Here is a 20,433-nt window from a genome sequence, read left to right as displayed (position 1 = left end):
CCATTGCTCAATCTAGATTTGTCAAGGTGATTTAATTCTGCTCTATTTTTAAGCTTTGTATATGAGCCTGATAAACCTTTGTAGAAACAACATGCCTAACAGGATGATGCTAGCCCAACACATTGAGACAATCTCCAATGCCTAGAAACCTGATAAAATACACACTTTAGTTTATTATTTTTTAAGATTTTAATTATTTATGTGAGAGAGAGACAAAGATATCAACAGAAAGCACAAGACAGGGAGAAGAGGGAGAAGTAGGCTTGCAGGCTTCCAGCTGAGCAGGGAGTCTTACGTGGGGCTTGATCCCAGGACCCCAAGATCATGACCTGAGCCCAAGGCAGCCACCTAACTGACTGAACCACCCAGGCTCCCCAAAATAAACACTTTAGACATGAATGCCTGAGAGTTCTCCCTCCTGCCCTTCCTTGTTACTAAGTGTGATCTCAATGGTTGCCCTCTGATGTTAGATATGGCAATGAAGGAAGGTCCTCCTTGTTACTGAGGGACAAAACCACTAAACGTGGCAAACCTGACTCTTGATCAGTGATGCTTTTGAGGGAAGATCTTGATCAAAGGGGAAATATAAAAATGAATAAAGGCAACCTCATTTAAGAAGAAATGGGGAAGCCCTAAACAGGGAGCCTTCACTTACTACCACTTCTCAGCAGAATTTTCGGCCCCCAACAGGCAGGAGCCTGCTTTACTAGGCAGCAGGAAGAAGTAAGCAGGAGGAAGCAGGAGGAGGAAGCAGGAGCAGCAGGAGGAGGGACGGTTTCCTCCGGGCTCACCTACTGCCCCACCAATGAGAAATTGCCACCACTCAGCCAACCAAAGGCCATCACAACCTTGGATTCTCACTCTCCCCTAATGAGTTTCTTTCAAACCCACCCATCCCAACTTCCTCTCCTCTATCAAAGAAAGCTTTTTGTTGTACTCTGTACTGGCTTAAAGTTCGCCATGGTTCATGTGCCCTGAATTGCAACTGGTCTGCTGTTCCCAAATAAACTCATTTTGCTGTTACAGTATTTATTTTTTTTCAACTAATATTCTTAATGTAATGTCCGCCTGGTCCCCCAAAGAAAAGACTAGTGATGCGATCCAAACTCCCTGCCTCGTGCTCCATCACCTGGCCCTCCTGACCCAGCCATCCTCATCTCCATATTGTACTTAAAAGTGGCTGTCAGCCCCATAGTGAGTGTTTTGGCACCGTTGGCTCCCTTCCAAGGAGAGCAAGACACAGCCTATGGCTTGAGACCCATGCAGACATGCAAGTTCGGCTTTTCCACCGTATCTGTGGTATCACTGAACACTGAACTGAAAGCCGTAGCTTAGAGTTGACCACTGACCTTCCCGTGGAATGAGTGCAGGGGTGAGGAGGTAGGGCTGATGGGGGCTGGTGGTGCAGGGGGCTTAGAGGCCAAGGAAGAGAAAATCATTCACGCAGTGAGGAATGGGGGTCCCACACCCGGGAGCCAGAGTCTGGGGGCCTGCCTCCAACTTTGGGGCAAGTTGCCTGGCCACCTTCCAAGACAGGAATCAGGCCCTCCCCGCGGCAGTGCACAGAGACCCTCTATTTTAAGAAGTGATTCCTGGTGGGCCACCACATTTCCGCCCTCGCCTGTGGTGGGAGGAGCCACGAAGTCCCGCCCATCAGCTCACAGCCTCTGGGTGGCTTCCACTGAGCGCACTACGCCCCCATTGGCTGGGCGGTGGGCACGCGGCAGGTTGAGGCCCTCGGGTCTCTGCCCTCATCAAGGTTCGCGTAGACCCTCGGCTAGACGTATGGTGGTGCGGAGGGCTGGGCGCGGCGTCTGACTAGCAGCTGCGATCAAAGTGCGACGGGTGGCAGAGACTCACACAGAAGAGAGCTTGGCGCTGTCTCTGAGGGGCCTGGGCTGCCCTGACGAAGCGACCATGCTTCGGTTTATTTCCAGAGTTCTTGCCTTCTTCCGGAGGAGGGTGGACTCGTCGGAGGCCGAGAGGGAGCAGCATATGAGGCTTTTGGAAGGTATTCATTTTCGTCTTCTCCCTCTCAGAGGCCTGCACCTAAGGGTGCTCCCCTCCCCTGATTCAGAGCCTCAGGCGCTCAGAAGGGGGCTGCATGGGCGTGGCAGCGCCTCCTTGTGGGAAGAGGCATCCCGGAGTCCCTGAGCATACCCAGAACCCTCCCGTCCAAAGTGATCGATGGTGGTGTAGACAGAGAAGGCCCCTGGGGAGCCATGCCCCACCCTTGCACTCTCCGCCCCCGTGCCTTTGGAACTTAACGTTGTGCATATGTTATGTAAGGTACAACCGATTCCTTCTCATATTTCCACTAGCAGTGGATCACCCAGATTAGCGGGTGCATTCGATTTTGTTTCTTAAACACGCGCGTATTTGAAGCCAAGTGATCAAGTCCTAGGTCAGTCGCTGGAAGCAGGCCTGGGGCCACATGGAAGGGGCTGCCCTTTATATCCTGAAATCCTGCCCCAGAGTCGGGGACTGAGGGGGTGGTGACTCAGGGGACACCAGGGCAGGCATTGCTGTGTTGGGGGGCACCTGTGAACACCGAGAATTTCGCCGGGGTTGGCGGCAGTCCTGCCCTGAAGCATGAATCCGATGGGCCGAGCCCGCGTCTCTGTCAAGCACCAGACTCAGGGCCGTCCGAGCATTACTGCCACGTGGCCCTCGGAAAACCCCGCAGGGAAGTGGGAGCATCCTCACGTCCCGGTTACAGCGGGGGGCAGGGGACACACGCCCAGGGGAGAGCGGGCACCCGGCTGGAGTCACCCAGACCCCGAGGCCCAACAGCCATTTCCTCCTGTGGCTCCCCTCGCCCCCCGCCTCCTTCTGCAGGATGAGCACGGCGGGCTCAGGAGGGTCCCCTCTGTGGTCGGTGTCATCCCCCCCAGCAGCGCCCCGTCCTGCCAGGTGCCTGAATCTGCCGGCAGCTCCTCTCCCCCCGGAGTGTGAGAGCCGCAGAGGAGGCTGAGTCTCAGGGGAGTGGGCTGCGGAAGGCTGCTGCTTAGCTTGAGCCGGAAGCTCTCGCCGTTGCATCCGTCAGCCGCACTTATTTTAAAGATTTTATTCATTTAACAGAGAGAGGGAGAGGGAGAAGCAGGCTCACCGCCGAGCAGGGATCCCGGCACGGGGCTCGATCCCAGGACTCCAGGATCGCGACCCCAGCAGAAGGCAGATGCCCAACCAGCTGAGCCGCTCGGGCGCCCCTGTTTGCCATATTTTTGCCCATGGGGCAATACAGAAGAGTTTCTGACATACTTTCTTGAGCCTAAGGGGCAGTTGTCAGTCCCTCTTGGCGCTTTCACTTTTCTTATGTTTTATGACTTGACATGACGAATTTGACCCATTTAAAAAGGTTTCAGGGGGCGCCTGGGTAGCTCAGTCGGTTAAGCGGCTGACGTCAGCTCAGATCGTGAGGCCAGGGTTCTGGGATCGAGCCCCGACTTGGGTTCCCTGCTCACAGAGTCTGCTTCTCCCTCTGCCTTTGCCCTTATCCCTCAACTGTGGGCACAGTCTGTCTCAAATAAATAAAATCTTTAAATAAAAGTTCTCAGATTTTTTTTTTTTTTTGGCTTCTTGAAACCATAATCAATTATAATCAGTGTTTCTCCCAGCCTCCTTGTCTGTTTCGCCCAGTCTCATTTTTGGTCAGGCACCGAAGCTTTGTGGTTCGTAATGGGCTCTGCAGACTTACTCTCTAGGTTCAGATCCCAAATTATGGCTTACTAGCTGTGTTGAGGAAAAAAAAAATAAACCTGAGTGTTTTGGATGTGCATTTGGGCTAGATTTAAACCCTCAGATCTCTTTATGTGCTTTTGTCTGGTGAGATGTTTGCATAATCCCCCCTGATTCTGCTGCTCTTGTTGATAAGGATAAAATTCAGTAACAATAATGGCTGTTTAAAGACTCTCTAGATGCAGAAACCATGACAACTAACATGTAAGCTCTAACGAGAGGGAGGGAGTCACAGTTTTAAGCTGTTGACACAGATGTGTCAGTTCCTAATTAAAACAACCCTTTCCCCCTCCATTTTATTGAGAAATAATTATGTATAACACTGTAAGTTTAAGGTGCGGGTGATGAATTGCTATCTGTATATATTGTGAAATGATTGCACAGTAAGGTTCATTAACCTATCCGTCACCTTATGTATTTATCATGTGTGTGTGCACAATGAGAACATTTAAGATCTACTCTCCTGGGCAGACATTAGTAATGCCCTGGTTTTACAGATGAAAACAAATTCTGGGAGGTTAGGAAATGTGCCCAGGGTTACACAGATGGTAAAGGGAAGAGCTGTGTTCCCGGCCAGGCAGGCAGGTTCCAGACTCTGCCTTCTCCAGTGGAGCTCCTCTACCAAGGGCATTGGGCCACTGTGCCATACAGAGAAATGGTGGCACCAACCTTTCAACGTGAGCGTTCTGTCTCCCAAACACTTAATCACTATGTTCCTCTGTCACAGGCATCCGTATCTCAAGCTACATCCAATTTCTTTCTTGATTTAGATCGTCGTCTACCAGGACTTCCTGTGGTAGGGCTTACTTCTCATGTGTAATTCGCTTTGGACATTAACTAATGGAATGTTTTGTTTCCCCATCTCTTAGGTGGCACCAGGTTGAAAACTGTGCAAGGAGTTGTGACGAATATCTCTAGTGATTATGGTTTGATTGATGACTTAATCTACTTTAGTAGTGATGTCGTGACTGGCGATGTCCCTCTGAAGGTTGGACAAGAAGTCACTGCCATTGTGGGAAAAGATAAAACATATGGATTGAAAGCAATCAAAGTAAGATTAGTATGAGTTTGGGGACCGACTTTATGCCTGGGGGACTTTCAGCCTTGCTTCTAGTTATTCGGCCTCTCTGAGATGACCTGGTCTGGCGGGTAGACACTGAGATTTGAAGTCCACTTCACTGCCTTGTGTGGGATACTTGGTCTTAGCTTTGTAGTGGTTTCTGCTTACAAAAATATAAATTGTATATCTAGACTTCAGCATTTAAAAATGTAGCGATAATAACTTACTAGAGTCTATATTATTCTTTTAAAAAATATTTTATTTATTTATTTGACACACAGAGAGAGATCACAAGTAGGCATAGCAGCAGGCAGAGAGAGAGGGGAAAGCAGGCTCCCTGCTGAGCAGAGAGCCCGATGTGGGCTCAGATCCCAGGACCTGAGATCATGACCCAAGCCAAAGGCAGAGGCTTAACTCACTGAGCCACCCAGGTGCCCCTAGAGTCTATATTATTCTGCTACTTCTTTTTTTCAGCCTTGTAAAGGATTGTTGATTTTGTTGAACTGTAATTGCTAGGTGAACAGACATGCATTTTAACCATTTTTTTTTTTAGATTTTATTTATGTACTTGAGAGAAAGTGTAAGAGAGCATGAGAGAGGGGAGAGGGCCAGAGGGAGAAGCAGACTCCCTGCTGAGCAGGGAGCCTGATGTGGGACTCGATCCTGGAACTCCAGGATCATGACCTAAGCTGAAGACAGTCGCTTAACCAACTGAGCCGCCCAGGTGCCCTAACCAATTTTTTTAAACGTTTTATTTACTTATTTGAGAGACAGACAGGGATAGAGAATTGGGGGGGGGGGTGCGGAGAGGGAGAAGCAGGTTCCCCACTGAGCAAGGAGCCCAAGGGGAGGTCAATGTGGAGCTCAATCCCAGGACTGTGAGATCATGACCTGAGGCAAAGGCAAATACTTATCCGACTGAGCCACTCAAGCACCCCATTTTAACCATTTTTTAAAAAGAGCAGTATTGTGCTCGCTTCGGCAGCACATATACTAAAATTGGAATGATACAGAAAAGATTAGCATGGCCTCTGGCAAGGATGACATGCAAATTTGTGAAGTGTTCCATATTTTTTAAAAATAAAATCTTTTAAAAAATAAAAAAAAAAGAGCAGTATTGAGGTACAACAGACATACCATAAGATTCTCTACTTTTAAAAATATTTATTTATTTATTCATTTATTTAGTAAATATATAAAGTATTATTAGTCCCAGGGGTACAGGTCTGTGAATTGCCAGGTTTACACACTTCACAGCACTCACCATAGCACATATCCTCCCCAGTGTCCATAACCCCACCACCCTCTCCCTACCCCCCTCCCCCTGGCAACCCTCAGTTTGTTTTGTGAGATTAAGAGTCTCTTATGGTTTGTCTTCCTCCCGATCCCATCTTGTTTCATTTATTCTTTTCCTACCCTCCAAATCCCCTGATTCTCCACTTTTTAAGTAGGCTCCCCACGGGGCTTGAACACAACCCTGATATCAAGACCTAAGCTGAGACCAAGAGTCACATGCTTAACCCCATGAGCCACCCAGGAACCCCAAGATTCTCCAATTTTAAAGGCATAGTTCCTGGACGTTTTTAGTAAATGTAGTTCCTGGACGTTTTAGTAAATGTAGTTGCATTTAGTCATGCAACTGTCACCTCAGTGACGATATTTACCATGTTTTAAAGATTTTATTTATTTATTTGTTTGACAGAGAGAGAGAGAGAGAGAGGCAGCAACAGAGGGAACACAAGCAGGGGGAGTGGGAGAGGGAGAAGCAGGCTTCCCCCTGAGCAAGGAGCCTGATGCGGGGCTCCATCCCAGAACCCCAGGATCATACCCTGAGGCAAAGGAAGATGCTTAATCACTGAGCCACCCAGGTGCCCTGATACTTGCCATTTTAATAGATACCATCATCAAATTATGCTTCAGCTTTATTTTACCAATTAGCACTGTCAACAGCAGGCTGTGGAAAATGCCTGTGCCAATATTAAGAAGGATGGAAATATTTCAATCTTTGAAATATTTGCCAATCTTGAAAAAAAAAACAGTCTCACAATTTTATTTTGCATTTCTGTGAGTGTTGGGGAGAGTACAGCAACGTTTCTCTTCTGAGAGCCATTTCCACAGTAGGAGCATTAGAGTTATTTATGTTATGGGAATGAGAGCTTTGTTGGGAAATTTCTCATGTGAGCTTTTTAAAATTTTATTTTTTTAAAGATTTTATTTATTTATTTGACAGTGAGAGACACAGCAAGAGAGGGAACTCAAGCAGGGGGAGTGGGAGAGGGAGAAGCAGGCTTCCCACTAAGCAGGGACGACCCCCCCGCCAACATGAGCTTAATCCTAGGACCCCGGGATCGTGACTGTAGCCAAAGACAGATGCTTAACCAACTGAGCCACTCAGGCACCCCTCATATGAATGTTTTGCCAGTATTTCCTCCAAGGCTCTTTTGACTTTGTGCAGTTCAAATTTTTAAAAAAAGATTTTATTTATTTATTTGACAGAGAGAGATCACAAGTAGGCAGAGAGGCAGGCAGAGAGAGGGAGAAGAGGAAGCAGGCTCCCTGCTGAGCAGAGAGCCCGATGCGGGGCTCGATTCCAGGGTCCTGAGATCATGACCTGAGCTGAAGGTAGAGGCTTTAACCCACTGAGCCACCCAGGTGCCCGTGCAACTTAATTTTGATATACTGGAATGTGCCCATCTTGTGCAGGTGAGCGGACTTGCCATTTTCTGAGATGTAGAAGATGGGGGGGAGTGCAGCTTTTTTTCTGGGAAGTTCAGAATATATTAAGTTTTGTCCATGTTAAGCTTGAGATACTGACGGACACTATGTCTGTAACTTGGTGTATTCAGTTCAAGGATAGGAAACAGGAAGTGAATGTTAACAGAAGAGGCTGAGATGGAGCCTCTCCAGGAGAGGGAGGTCACATAGAAGCCAGGCAAGGTTTTCCAGTTGGATCAAATGCTAAGAGGTTGAGTGATGGGAGCGGAGCAAATGGACTGTTGGATTTGATAACCTTGCTGATGATTTTAAGAGCGGTTTCAGAGGCATATTGGAGATATAAGGCCTGATAGGAGAGCAGTGAGGAGCTGATGGGAGATGGGGAGGTGAGTATAGACGAATCTTTAAATGTCTTTTGCTGGGAGGAGGAGCAAAGAAATGAGACTGAAGGAGAAATAGGATCAAGGGAGATTTTTTTTTTTAAAAGAAGGACTAAGAGTACCCTTATGATGAGCAGTGAGTAATGTATGGAATTGCATCACTGTGTTGTATGCCTGCAGCTCATAGAACAGTGTAGATCACCTGTACTGGAATTAAGAAAATAAAAATAAAACAAAATAAAAATGAAGACAGCTACAAAATATTCCTGATGGCAATAAAAAGAGAACTGATTGAATGGAAAGCCAGACTACTTCTGGATGAAAAGGATATTTAAAAACTTTTGGTTTTTGAGGTGATCATAAGTTTAAGATAAACTCGATAAAATTCACAGATACTTACCAGAAAAAAAGAGGAAGGTCTAGAGAATGTTTGTATGTGGATTTATTAGAAAGAGAAAAATTGGGGTGCCTGGGTGGCTCAGTCTTTAAGCATCTGCCTATGGCTCAGGTCATGATCCCAGGGTCCTAGGATCAAGCCCCACATCGGGTTCCCTGCTCAGTGGGATGCCTGCTTCTCCCTCTCCCACTCCCCCTGCTTGTGTTCCCTCTCTTGCTCTGTCTCTTTCTGTCAAATAAGTAAAATATTTAAAAAAAAAAAGAAGAGGAAAAATTGTTGATATAGAGGGAAGACACAGAGACAAGACAGAGTGGTACCGTGTGCCCAGCTGGGGCATTGGTCTTGGGTAAGGGGCTTGGGTGACCCTCCACTATTGTAGGGAAGGCAGAGAAATCCAGGTGCCAGGAAGTTGATACAGGAGGCCTTGTCCAGTGGCCTTTATTTGCTCAGAGAAAACATCTGTGTTCACTGTTTCTGCATTAATGAACATAAAATATTTGCATAATTTAAAAAATAGCCTACCAGTGTTCCAGGTGCGGGCAGCTAGGTTCAGATTGTGAGAAGGCATGGTTACTCCGTGTGGTGGTTAGTAGAGAGTCAGGAACAGAGAGGATACGGGGTCTTCGAGGTCATCCATTTGGATATTGACAGAAGTGGTGGTGGGGCCGTAGTTGGGAGCCTGGTGCTTAATTCCTCACTGAAAATGAATGAGGGGGAACTGACTATGAGATTGACCTTGGCAGCTGGAAATGCACAGAGAGAGAAATGGAAATAGGCTGTGACTTAGGCTATTAAAAACAAAAACAAAAGCCCCATGAGAATGAATTGACACCTCTATGGATCAAGTTTCCATTAGAAACCTAATGAGGGCGCCTGGATAGCTCAGTGGGTTAAAGCCTCTGCCTTCGGCTCAGGTCATGATCCCAGGGCCCTAGGATCGAGCCCTGCATCAGGCTCTCTGCTCAGCTGGGAGTCTGCTTCTCCCTCTACCTCTCTCTGACAAATAAATAAATAAAATCTTAAAAAAATAAAATAATGTGTCAACAGTCTATTGACATTTGCAATCATTTGGTAATAAATCAATAATACATATAAATACTAAATTTTCCCTTAAAACAGTGCGTAGAGTGCCACCTGGTTGGCTCAGTTGTTAAGTGCCTGCCTTCGGCTCACGTCACGATTCCAGGGTCCTGGCAGGAAGCCTGCTTCTCCCTCTCCCACTCCCTCTGCTTGTGTTCCCTCTCTTGCTGTGTCTCTCTCTGTCAAATAAATCAGTAAAATCTTTTTTTAAAAGTGCATAGATATTTATGGATAGTACAGACATCTGGAGCAGGGTCAGTACCAGAATGGGGTCAGTGTTTATCTTTAGGTAGGTAGTAGATTTGTGAATTATGGGTAGTTTTTTGCTTCTTTCTCTGTCTCATGTATTTCTATAATGAATATGTATTATTTTCCCAACTGTATATTTCATGTTTTGCCCTCTGGGTGCACTGATCTGGAATCTTAGTTTTCTTCCTTGTTCCTCTAGCTTGGAATGTGTTGTCTCTCTCCTGCCATCTTCCTACCCCTGTCCTTAACCCTGCTTCCCTTTGCCGGCTAAAAATCATTCTCCTCTCTCACAGCCCATGTCAGATCCCATTCTCTCCAAGACTGTGTCCTGTGTTCTTTCATCTGAAATCCTCTCCTTACTGGGAATTCCCAGAAGCCTACATTGCACTTGGTTTTATCATTTGTCATAACTTACACTGAATAATTGATTTTTGTCTTTTATTCCCCCTGGATTGTGACTTGCTAGAGGGCAGGAACAGTATATCTCCTACCTTTGAATCTAGTACTATCAGGGCATTGAACTTGGTTGGTACACAAAGTATGTTTTTAGACACATTTAAAATATATATGACAGAACAGGGACGCCTGGGTGGTTCAGTCAGTTAAGCATCAGACTCTGGATTTTGGCTCAGGTCATGATTTCAGGTTCGTGAGATTGAGCCCCACATCGGGTACCATACTGGGCATGGAGATTCTCTCTCTCCCACACACACAAAAAAAGATTCTCTCCCTCTGCCTCTGCCCCTCCCCCAGCTCACTCACTCTCAAATTAAATAAAATCTTAAAAAATATATATGACAGATAACACTAAGAGTGAACCTTCATTTAAACTATAGACTTTAGGGACGTCTGGGTGGCTCGGGGGGTTAAACATCTGCCTCAGGCTCAGGTCATGATCCCGGGGTCCTGGGATCGAGCCCCACATGGGGCTCTCTGCTCATTGGGGAGCCTGCTTCCCCCCTCTCTCTGCCTGCTGCTCCCCCTGCTTGTGCTCTCTTGTACTCTCTCTCTCTCTCTCTGGCAAATAAATAAATAAAACCTTAAAAAAATAAACTGTGGACTTTAAAGATATGGTATCAGTATCAGTTCATCAATGACAGAGATGGACCAGTCCAACAGTGCAAGGTGCTAGTAATAGGGCACACTAAGGACAGAGGGGCAGAATGTATGGGAAATTTCAGCTCAGTATTCCTAAACTGCTCTAAAAAATAAAGTAATAAAAGATAAAAAGCTCATTCATTATTTTCATCATCTCATGCCTGTGATACATTTGTCAGGTGAACTGTTTATTATACTTGTTTCAACCACTTCTGGAATGACAGTGATTTAAGCATGTTTCTGCTTTTTCAAACTGCGTTATGTTTGCTGGAATGATTTCCTTTTCTCACAGGTGGATGCGCTCTGTGACAGTTGCCATGGCAATGGGCCCCCGGACTCCTATGCTAGAGTTTCATTTGGCTGTGTTTCCACTGTCGTGGAAGGCGCTAACTACATTGATCACACAACCTACTTCTCTCTAGATGTCGTTTGTAAAGGTACAGTTTACATGGTTCAACATTTAAAATTCGGTTTTGCCTTTTAATTTTATCAACTGGCTTTGGAGATGGTTACCAGTACCATTTCCAGGAAATCCATTTGGCAAGAGGATTTTTGGATTTGAACTACTTCTCTAGTGTCCTTGGCTCCAATCAGAGGCTCTTTGGTACTTGAGGTGGGCCTTAGAAATCGAAAATAAGGTGCAGCAAGGGAAAGCTGACATAATGTTCTTAGAAACTGAGGCTGTCATTTGTTGACATTTCATTTATTGGATGTGGTTGCTAGTTTTGTGTCATTTTCCCATTCATATAGGCACTGAATTTCTAATCTAACTGAAAAATAATACAGGTCCACAGGGATATTCTTTTTCTTTTATTTGAATTTTTTTAAAGATTTATTTATTTATTTTAGAGAGAGAGCAAGTGGGGGGAGAAGGAGAGAGAATCCTGAAGCAGACTCCCTACTGAGTGCGGAGCCCCATGTGGGACTCATTCCTAGGACCCTGAGATCACAACCTGAGCCAAAACCAAGAGTCGGATGTCCAACCAACTGAGCCGCCCAGGCGCTGCACAGGGATACTGTTTTTTAAAAATTATTTCAGGGGCGCCTGGGTGGCTCAGCAGGTTAAGCCTCTGCCTTTGGCTCAGGTCATGATCTCAGTGTCCTGGGATCAAGTTCTGCATCAGGCTCTCTGCTCAGGAAGAAGCCTGCTTCCTCCTCTCTCTCTGCCTATCTCTCTGCCTACTTGGGATCTCTGTCAAATAAATAAATAAAGTCTTTTTAAAAAATTATTTCAAATGCCTTAAAACCAAGTTTGGAGTTAGTCTTATACCTTTCTGTTCATTTGCAAACTCTGCCTGCCCCTCTGCCCAGCCCCCAGGACCATACATGGAGGGCCCAGAGAGACCAGGGAAAGGGGCAGGCCACTCCTGATTGGTGGGTGGCTGGTGTAATAAGCAAGGGAACTTACAAACGAAGCTTGTCTGGGCGGGGGGGCACAAAAGAAGTAGATCTTTGCACCCATCTTCCAGAATATTAGAAGTTGACATAAATGCCTTAATTGAGTTCAGTCACCTATACGGTCCAGATTGTCTCTGCCACACCTTACTCTCTATAGGCTTTGACTTCCACCTGCGGGAGTTGGAGGGCTAGAACATACATTCCCAGGACAGGGCAGGGGGTGAGGAGCCCCCAAACCCCCAGGCTCCTCTTCCTGGGTCAGCTGGTGGTCACATCCTCTTGATGACCTCCCCTAGCACTTGCTCTGGGTGTGTGTGTGTGTGTGTGTGTGTGTGTATACTATTGCTGAATTCTGTTTGTAATTATCAGGTCTAACAGTGTGTTGTTTCATGCCTAAAGCGATTATTTCTTAATTTGTTTATGCTACTTGAGTTTAACTCAGCTCGTGATGTAGTGCTTGGTAGTGGCAAGACAAGACAAGTAAGACTTGTAAACCCTGTGTGTAAAGGGTTCATAGTCTAATTGGGAGAGATGGATGTGTAGGCACATTTTTTAAAAGATTATTTATTTATTTATTTATTTATTTATTTATTTAAAGATTTGATTTATTTGTTTGTCAGAGAGAGAGAAAAAGCCAAGGATAGGGAGCACCAGGCAGAGAGAAGCAGGCTCCCTGCCAAGCAAGGAGCCTGATGTGAGGGGCGCCTGGGTGGTTCAGTGGGTTAAGCCTCTGCCTTTGGCTCAGGACATGATCTCAGGGTCCTGGGATCAATCCCCGAATCTGGCTTTCTGCTCAGTGGGAGCCTGCTTCACCCCTGCCCCCAACCCTGCCTCTCTGCCTTTCTGGCTACTTGTGATCTTTCTCTGTTAAATAAGTAAAATCTTACAAAAAAAAATCTTTAAAAAAAAGGAGCCCCATGTGGGACTTGATCCCAGGACCCTAGGATCATGACCTGAGCCAAAGGCAGACAGTTAGCCAGCTGAGCCACACAGGTTCCCTAGGACATGTGGGTACATTGAAAGAACATGATGAAAACAACATTACTGAGCAGGGAAGAGAGAATGACCACCCGCTGTGGGGAGACTTGGGGAGGGCTGCCTGGGTAAGATGCTTTCCTAGCCAGACTCTATACTTTGCCACCCTCTGCCAGGCTAGCTTTGGAAAGACAAATAGAAGTAAGACTTTGGTACCTGTTTAAGCCCAACCAGCTGTTGTGTAGCTTGAATACCAAAGGGGGAAGTTGGTTCAGTCATACCAGGCAGCTTTCCACTTCATTTTCCTGAGATTTAAAAGTCAGGGCTTGACGGGCGCCTGGGTGGCTCAGTGGGTTAGGCCGCTGCCTTCAGCTCGGGTCATGATCTCAGGGTCCTGGGATCAAGTCCCGCATCGGGCTCTCTGCTCAGCAGGGAGCCTGCTTCCTCCTCTCTCTCTCTCTCTCTGCCTGCCTCTCTGCCTACTTGTGATCTCTCTCTGTCAAATAAATAAATAAAATCTTAAAAAAAACATTAAAAAATAAAAGTCAGGACTTGGGGCACCTGGGTGGCTCAGTGGGTTAAGCCTCTGCCTTCAGCTCAGGTCATGATCTCGGGGTCCTGGGATTGAGCCCTGTGCCAGGCTCTCTGCTCAGCGGGGAACCTGCTTCCTCCTCTCTCTATGCCTGCTGTTCTGCCTACTTGTGATCTCTCTCTCTGTCAAATGAATAAATAATATCTTAAAAAAAAAAGTCAGGACTTGACTGTAGTTGGTAACCGTGGAAGTCCCCAGAGATGATTATTGGTGACAGCTGGGATTTTAAGACACATTTAGTTAGAAATAGCTCGTTCAGGGAGAAAAGGCCCCTGGGATTGCTAAACTCTGAAGTCAATTTCCCAGTCCGTGTAACCATGCCAACAGGAAGGCGCCACCAACAGTAGCCCTCCCTAGAAGAATTCATCTCAAGATGGGAAACACTTGAAAGTGTTTTTAATGCCAAAGGTAGTGATGGAAGGTGCAGGAAAGAGTGGGAAGGACTGACGGAACCAGGGCCCTGAGGCATAAAAGAGGTGGCACCCAGAGCACAGGCTAAAGGATTTACTGCGGCAAAATTAAATTGAGTGAATCAGCATAATAGTCCTCTGGAGAGTGGAATGTATTAGAAAGGCCTGAGCACCTAATCAGTCATACTTAGCATTGTCAGAAGAGCTGATGTTAATCTGATTATGAAACCTAAGGAAAAAGACCAAAGATAAATCCAATTTAATGTAATGGGAGGGGCTCAGTTGGTTAAGTGACTGACACCGAACTCTTTTTTTTTTTTAAAGATTTTATTTATTTATTTGACAGACAGCGATCACAAGTAGTCAGAGAGACAGGCAGAGAGAGAGGAGGAAGCAGCCTCCCTGCGGAGCAGACAGCCCGATGTGGGGCTCCATCCCAGGATCCTGGGACCACGACCTGAGCCGAAGGCAGAGGTTTTAATGCACTGAGCCACCCAGGCACCCCTGATACCCAACTCTTGATTTCGGCTCAGGTCACGATCGCAGGGTTGTGGGGGTCAAGCCCGTGTGGGGCTCCATGCTCAGTGGGGAATCTGCTTGAGATTTTCTCCCTCTCCCTCTGCTCCCTCCCCTACTCCCTCTCTCTAAAATAAATAAATAAATAAATCTAAAACCAAATACATAATTGGAATTGAGATGCCTGGGTGGCTCAGTCGGTTAAGGGTCCAACTCATGATTTCAGCTCAGGTCATGATCTCATGGGTCCTGAGATCAAGCCCCGACTCAGGCTTCACTGTCAGTGGGGAGTCTGCTTGGGATTCCCTCCATCTGCCCCTGCCCCCAATCTCTCTCTCTCTCTCTCAAATAAATAAAAACTTTAAAAAAAATAATGGGAATTTAAAAGATGGAAAAATTGCTGGGTGCCTGGGTTGCTCAGTGGGTTAAGCCGCTGCCTTCGGCTCAGGGTCCTGGGATCGAGGCCCACATCGGGCTCTCTGCTCAGCAGGGAGCCTGCTTCCCTCTCTCTCTCTCTGCCTGCCTCTCCATCTACTTGTGATTTCTCTCTGTCAAATAAATAAATAAAATCTTAAAAATAAATAAATAAAAGATGGAAAAATTGTTAAATTTTCTCATCCCACATGGTGGGTGGGGACTCAGTGTATATTCTTTTCTTGTAGATGTTCATGCAACAGAATATTTGAGTGCTTAGCCCTGTCCCAGGTACTGTTTTCCTAATATTTGCATTCTGATGAGGTAGATCTCAGATGGGCAGCAAGTGAGTGAGTCCCCCCACCACTGCCAAAAGAGAGAGAGTTCCAGAGTATTTTCTCCTCTCCAGGACTTGAACCAGGTACTGTGACAGTACTGGGACTGGGGTAGGCTGGGCTGGGGTGGGGTTTGCTATTGGTATCAGATTAGGGAAAGCCTCATTGAGGAAATGACTTGGACCTGAGGGAGGAGTTTGGCTGGGGAAAACACTTAAATCAGGGGAGAGTCACTGTAAAAGTCCTACGGTGGGAAAATCCATGGCCTGTCGTAGGAACTGAAGGATGGACAGGGCAGTGTGGTGAGCTTGTGTGGTATGACCTGAACGAGGGGTGGTATGAGATGGGATTGTAAGTGCCAGGAGGATCCCTGGGGTACGATGCGGTCCTGTGTTAGGTTCGTTATTTACACTAGATTTACTCCTGTTGAGAACCTTTTGAGGTAGCCCGGATGCAGTTGGTTCTGGTAGGATGGGGTAGTGACGGAAACAGCTAAGAGTGGGTTGAGGAAGAAGTGGGAAGGGAATCTGTGGAGACCATGAGAGCCTGGAGCACGGAAGAGGGAGTAGCTGAGCCTGTGTGTTCTTCCGTTCAGAACTCAGAGGTGTTTCTGTGTCAGTGGAGGTGCTCGAATGGGTGCTTCCAAGCCCAAGATCCCATTTGTGGTGACCTGCTTCACAGGATGGTGGTGACCTGCCCCATTTTGCAGACAAGGGTGAGAGGGTTTAGGTTCATGAGTGTTTGCTTGTTGGAAATGGTTAACATCAGGAATGGGTCCAAGATTATGTTTTTTCAGGTAAATAAACAGCAAATCTTAACCATTTTGATGAAGGATGCTAAAATAGAATAGAGCATTCAGCCTCAGGGCGGGGGTGCAGAGTCTACCAAGTACACAAGGCTGGAATTTCATTCTGTAGTTTTCAGGGTGCCTAACATCCTACATATGCTTATCTAACCAGTGTGTCTGAGTTAGAACCCTGGGGTCTCATGTAAGGTTTTTCTCTTTATTTTTCAGAATATACTGGCTTGAGGGTCACCTGGGAGGATCAGTCGGTTAAGTACGTGACTTTGGTGCAGGTTGAGATCAAGCCCTGAGTCAGGCTTCCTGCTCAGCAGGGAGCCTGCTTCAGATTCTTTGTCCCTCTCCTACTCACACTCTTTCCCGTAAATAAGTAACACTTTCGTTTTTTAAAGAATATATAGACTTGTGTGCCCATTTGAAAGAGTAAAAGGAAATCCCATGTAACATTTTAAGACTTTATTTTTACTTATCAAAGAGAGAGCTCGAGCATAAGCAGGGGGTGTGGAAGGCAGAGGGAGAAGCAGGCTCCTCAGAGACCAGGGAGACCGATGCAGGACTCGATCCCAGGACCCTGAGGTCCTGACCTGAGCCAAAGGCAGAGGCTTAACCAACTGAGCCACCCAGGCCTCCCTCCATGTAACCTTCTTATCCCTTTTTGGATTTTCTCTTATGCCTTGAGTTACTCAATTGCACGGCATCTTACTCCATTCAGAGGCAGCCTCCCTGCTTCAGTCTGCCTCTGTAGTGACCAACAGTCACTAAAAGACCCTGTTCTTCAGCTGCTGACATTCTTTTTTTTTTAAGATTTTATTTATTTATTTGACAGACAAATCACAAGTAGGCGGAGAGGCAGGCAGAGAGAGAGAGGAGGAAGCAGGCTCCCCGCTGAGCAGAGAGCCTGATGCGGGGCTCGGCGGGGCTCGATCCCAGGACCCTGAGATTATGACCTGAGCCGAAGGCAGAGGCTTTAACCCACTGAGCCACCCAGGTTCCCCCAGCTGCTGACATTCTTATGATTGGATTCGGGAGACTAGAGTAGACTGGGAGATGTTGGAGTGTTTATTCCTCTAGATACCTCATTGCTAGGCTGCACGTTGGCAATGACTTTATACATCTACCAAAGGCCATAGCTTGTGTAGGGCACCCCACTCCTAGAACTATAGCTATAGGGGGTGACCATATCCTCTCTTGTCCAATCTGAGTCATTCTGGGGCTAAAAAACGGTGTTACACTTGCTTAAAGTTAAATCGACTTTAGAAATTATTATGTGTGACTAACAAATTGGTTTTCTAAGTTTGGGCATTTACAATAGTCAATATATTTTTTCTTTTTTTAAGTTTTATTTATTTGAAAGGGAGACAGACAGCACAAGCAGGGGGAAGGGCAGAGGAGCCCAACATGGGGCTCAATCCTAGGGCTCTGGGATCATGACCTGAGCCAAAGGCAGATGCTTAACCAGCTTACAGAGTCCTCACATGACATTTCCTTAGTGTATGTGAGGGGGAGAGAGAGAGAGCACAAAATCCTCAGTGCCCCTTCTTACAAGGACACTAATCCTATCAGATTAGGTTCCCTTTCTTTGTTTTTTTATTTATGTCTACACCCAACATGGGACTTGAACTCATGACCCCAAGATCAAGAGTCATGGGCTCTATTGACTGAGCCGGCCAGGTGCCCCTTCTTAGGAGCTCATTTAATCTTAGTTACTTCCTTAGAGGCCCCATCTCTGATTACAGTCACCCTGGAGGTCAGGGCTTTGACACAGGAATTTTAGGGGGACACATTCAGTCCATAGCCCAGAGGAATCATATAATTCGTGTATTCATCAACTTTCCTGGAAAATTATTTCATGACTCATTTTCCCTAAACATGCATTCATGCTTCTGCTCATTGCTGCCAAAAGGGTTTAGTGAAAACTAAAAACACATTATTAAACAAGTAAGTAGTTATAGGTTTACATTATGGCAAGGACATTCAGACTAATCTCTACCCTGCATGACAAGACATCGGAGTTGAGTTTGCCTATAAATGTATTAGGTAAAGCTAACCTGGAGTTTCTTGCATTTCCCAGCGATCCTCCTGACTTGATAGCCCGGCAGAATCTTGCCAGTTTTAGGCTGTGGAGTGTATTTGGGGCTGACTATGTGCCAGGCACTGTTCTGTGAGTTTTATATGCACTGATTAATTCTCCCATCAACTCTCTGTGCTAAGTCCTACAGCTATGCTTCTCATTTTATAGATGAATGAATCAAGGCACAAAGAGGTTAAGAAACTTGCCCAAGGTTGCAGGTCAAGTAGTTGGAAGCTAGGCAGCCAGACTGACACATGTGCCCTGACTTACACACTTCTCTGCGTCTCCAGAGTGGTTGCAAACTTGAACAGTGGTTTAATAAATTCCGTGCTGCTCTCAAAGAGCTTGGCCTGGGATGCCCAACAGACTTAGTTAAACTAGAGAGAGAATCGATGTCTAGAGGATTACAGACATCCTTCCTTTTTTTAAGATTTTATTTATTTGACAGACAGAGATCACAAGTAGGCAGAGAGGCAGGCAGAGAGAGAGGAAGGGAAGCAGGCTCCCCACTGAGCAGAGAGCCCAATTCGGGGCTCAATCCCAGGACCCTGGGATCATGACCTGAGCCGAAGGCAGAGGCTTAACCCACTGAGCCACCCAGGTGCCCCTACAGACGTCCTTTCTGACAGGAAGACTTCCAAGGTTCCCTGTTTTAAAAGGTTCAAAATGTACTCTCGATGTAATTGAAATTATTTTAGGGTCTCATAATGTCGAGGTGACTGTGAAACTGAACATTACCAAGACTGAGAGATCCTTTCAACTCAGTTTCTCTCCATGGCTGTTTTAGGTTTCGAGCCTTACCAGGGGGACCGAGTAGAAGTTGAGTTTTGCACCCCGTCGGACACACTGAGCAGAAGAGCCCTGTCGGTGAAGCCTCAGAGACATAAGCATGTGCATGAGGTAGTCCGTTGGCGTGTAGCTCTTGTTATTGGGTTCTGCTTCTCCTTCCTTGAGTGACCTTTGCTGCTGCCCAGGATTCCATGTGATGTGTTGGCAAAACCATTCTTTGCCAAGGAAGAGTCTCTTTCCTTATTGAACAGACTGTGCTTCTAAATGGACACAATCTGAAGATACTATACAACACACGTATAATTAAGATCTAAATTAGGCAGTCTACTTGGGAGGTATTAAAATACCCTGAGAGCAACCAGAACAGAAAATAAATCTTGTTGAGGGAATTGTGGGGGGAAGAAGGGGACCAGAGCTTGCGGTAAATGCTGAGTGTGACTTAGGTATTGGAGAGTGGAAATGAATGGAAAAGTTGGTCTGCACAAAGGGACAGATGGTGCTTGGGATGTGACATTATGTGGTATATCTAGTGCAAAGTTTCTAATCCTCGACTGGGGCTAGGTCTGCAGGGCTTCTGATTTAGCGGCTGTGAGGTAGAGGTCGCCATGGGTAGTTTTACAAAGTGTTCCCGGTGTTTCCAACATGGCGGCCAGGCTGGGAACGGAGTGACCTACAGATTAAAGTGAGAGTGAGGAGATGCAGGCCGGGTTACAGCGGACGGTGCTTTTGCATCAACAGTTCTATTTGTAATTACAGGTCTGCATTACTAGCCTCCATGGAAGAAATGGGGTGATAGATGATAGCATCTTTTTCACCTTGGAATCTCTGAAGCTGCCTGCTGGATACACACCTCAAGTATCCGATGTTGTTAACGCTGTCGTGGTGGAGAGCATTCAGTCCTGCTATACTTGGAGGGCGATTTCTATGACTCCAGTGAAAAGGTGCTAATAAGAGAATAGCATTTGTGTTCCCTGGGTGTCTTCTCTTTTCTTATTAGCAAAAGGCCTGGTTTAAATGTGTTTTGTGAAAAAGAGCTTAGTAAGCCCAAGTTAATTCAAGCTCAATTAACTAAACAGTTAATTCAAGCACAGCCTTTCAAGTTCCATGTGGGCTGGTTAAATGGAGTTTACCTTCTGGAGAGTGGCCAGCATTTTTCATTATTGATTAAAGACATTTTTACCATAATCCTTTGTTTATCTTTTTAAAGACTTTATTTATTTGAGAAAGAGAGAGAATGAGTAGGGGTGGGGAGGGGCAGAGGGAGAGGGATATGGAGACTCCTTGCTAAGCAGAGGGCCTGATGCAGGGTTGATCCCATAATCCTGAGATCATGATCTGAGCTAAAGCCAGATTTATTTATTTATTTATTTTAAAGATTTTATTTATTTATTTGACAGAGAGAGAGAGACAGAGC

The 20,433-nt window shown here is 46.2% G+C and overlaps 1 protein-coding gene across 1 annotated transcript; it reads left to right on the top strand.

The window, feature by feature from the left end:
- Window positions 1-1,850: 1,850 nt before the first annotated feature.
- CT55 (cancer/testis antigen 55) lies at window positions 1,851-20,143 on the top strand. The gene is made up of 5 exons (XM_082717667.1): window positions 1,851-2,011; window positions 4,608-4,789; window positions 11,010-11,154; window positions 19,018-19,130; window positions 19,776-20,143. The coding sequence occupies exons 1-5, from the start codon at window positions 1,918-1,920 to the stop codon at window positions 19,965-19,967; spliced, it is 726 nt and encodes a 241-aa protein (XP_082573793.1). The 5' UTR covers window positions 1,851-1,917; the 3' UTR covers window positions 19,968-20,143.
- The last annotated feature ends 290 nt before the right edge of the window (window positions 20,144-20,433 follow it).

Source organism: Mustela nivalis, assembly GCF_964662115.1.
Source record: "Mustela nivalis genome assembly, chromosome: X".
Classification (NCBI taxonomy): Eukaryota; Metazoa; Chordata; class Mammalia; order Carnivora; family Mustelidae; genus Mustela; species Mustela nivalis.
The sequence above is the reverse complement of the archived record's forward strand: the minus strand, read 5'-3'. Positions and strand labels throughout refer to the sequence as shown.

Excerpts from the sequence above, each read along its gene's own strand:
- CT55 (XM_082717667.1), top strand. The coding sequence starts at position 1,918 with ATGCTTCGGTTTATTTCCAGAGTTCTTGCCTTCTTCCGGAGGAGGGTG. Across the intron at positions 2,012-4,607 it reads GCATATGAGGCTTTTGGAAG|GTGGCACCAGGTTGAAAACT; the intron begins GTATTCATTTTC and ends CCCATCTCTTAG. Across the intron at positions 19,131-19,775 it reads GACATAAGCATGTGCATGAG|GTCTGCATTACTAGCCTCCA; the intron begins GTAGTCCGTTGG and ends TTGTAATTACAG.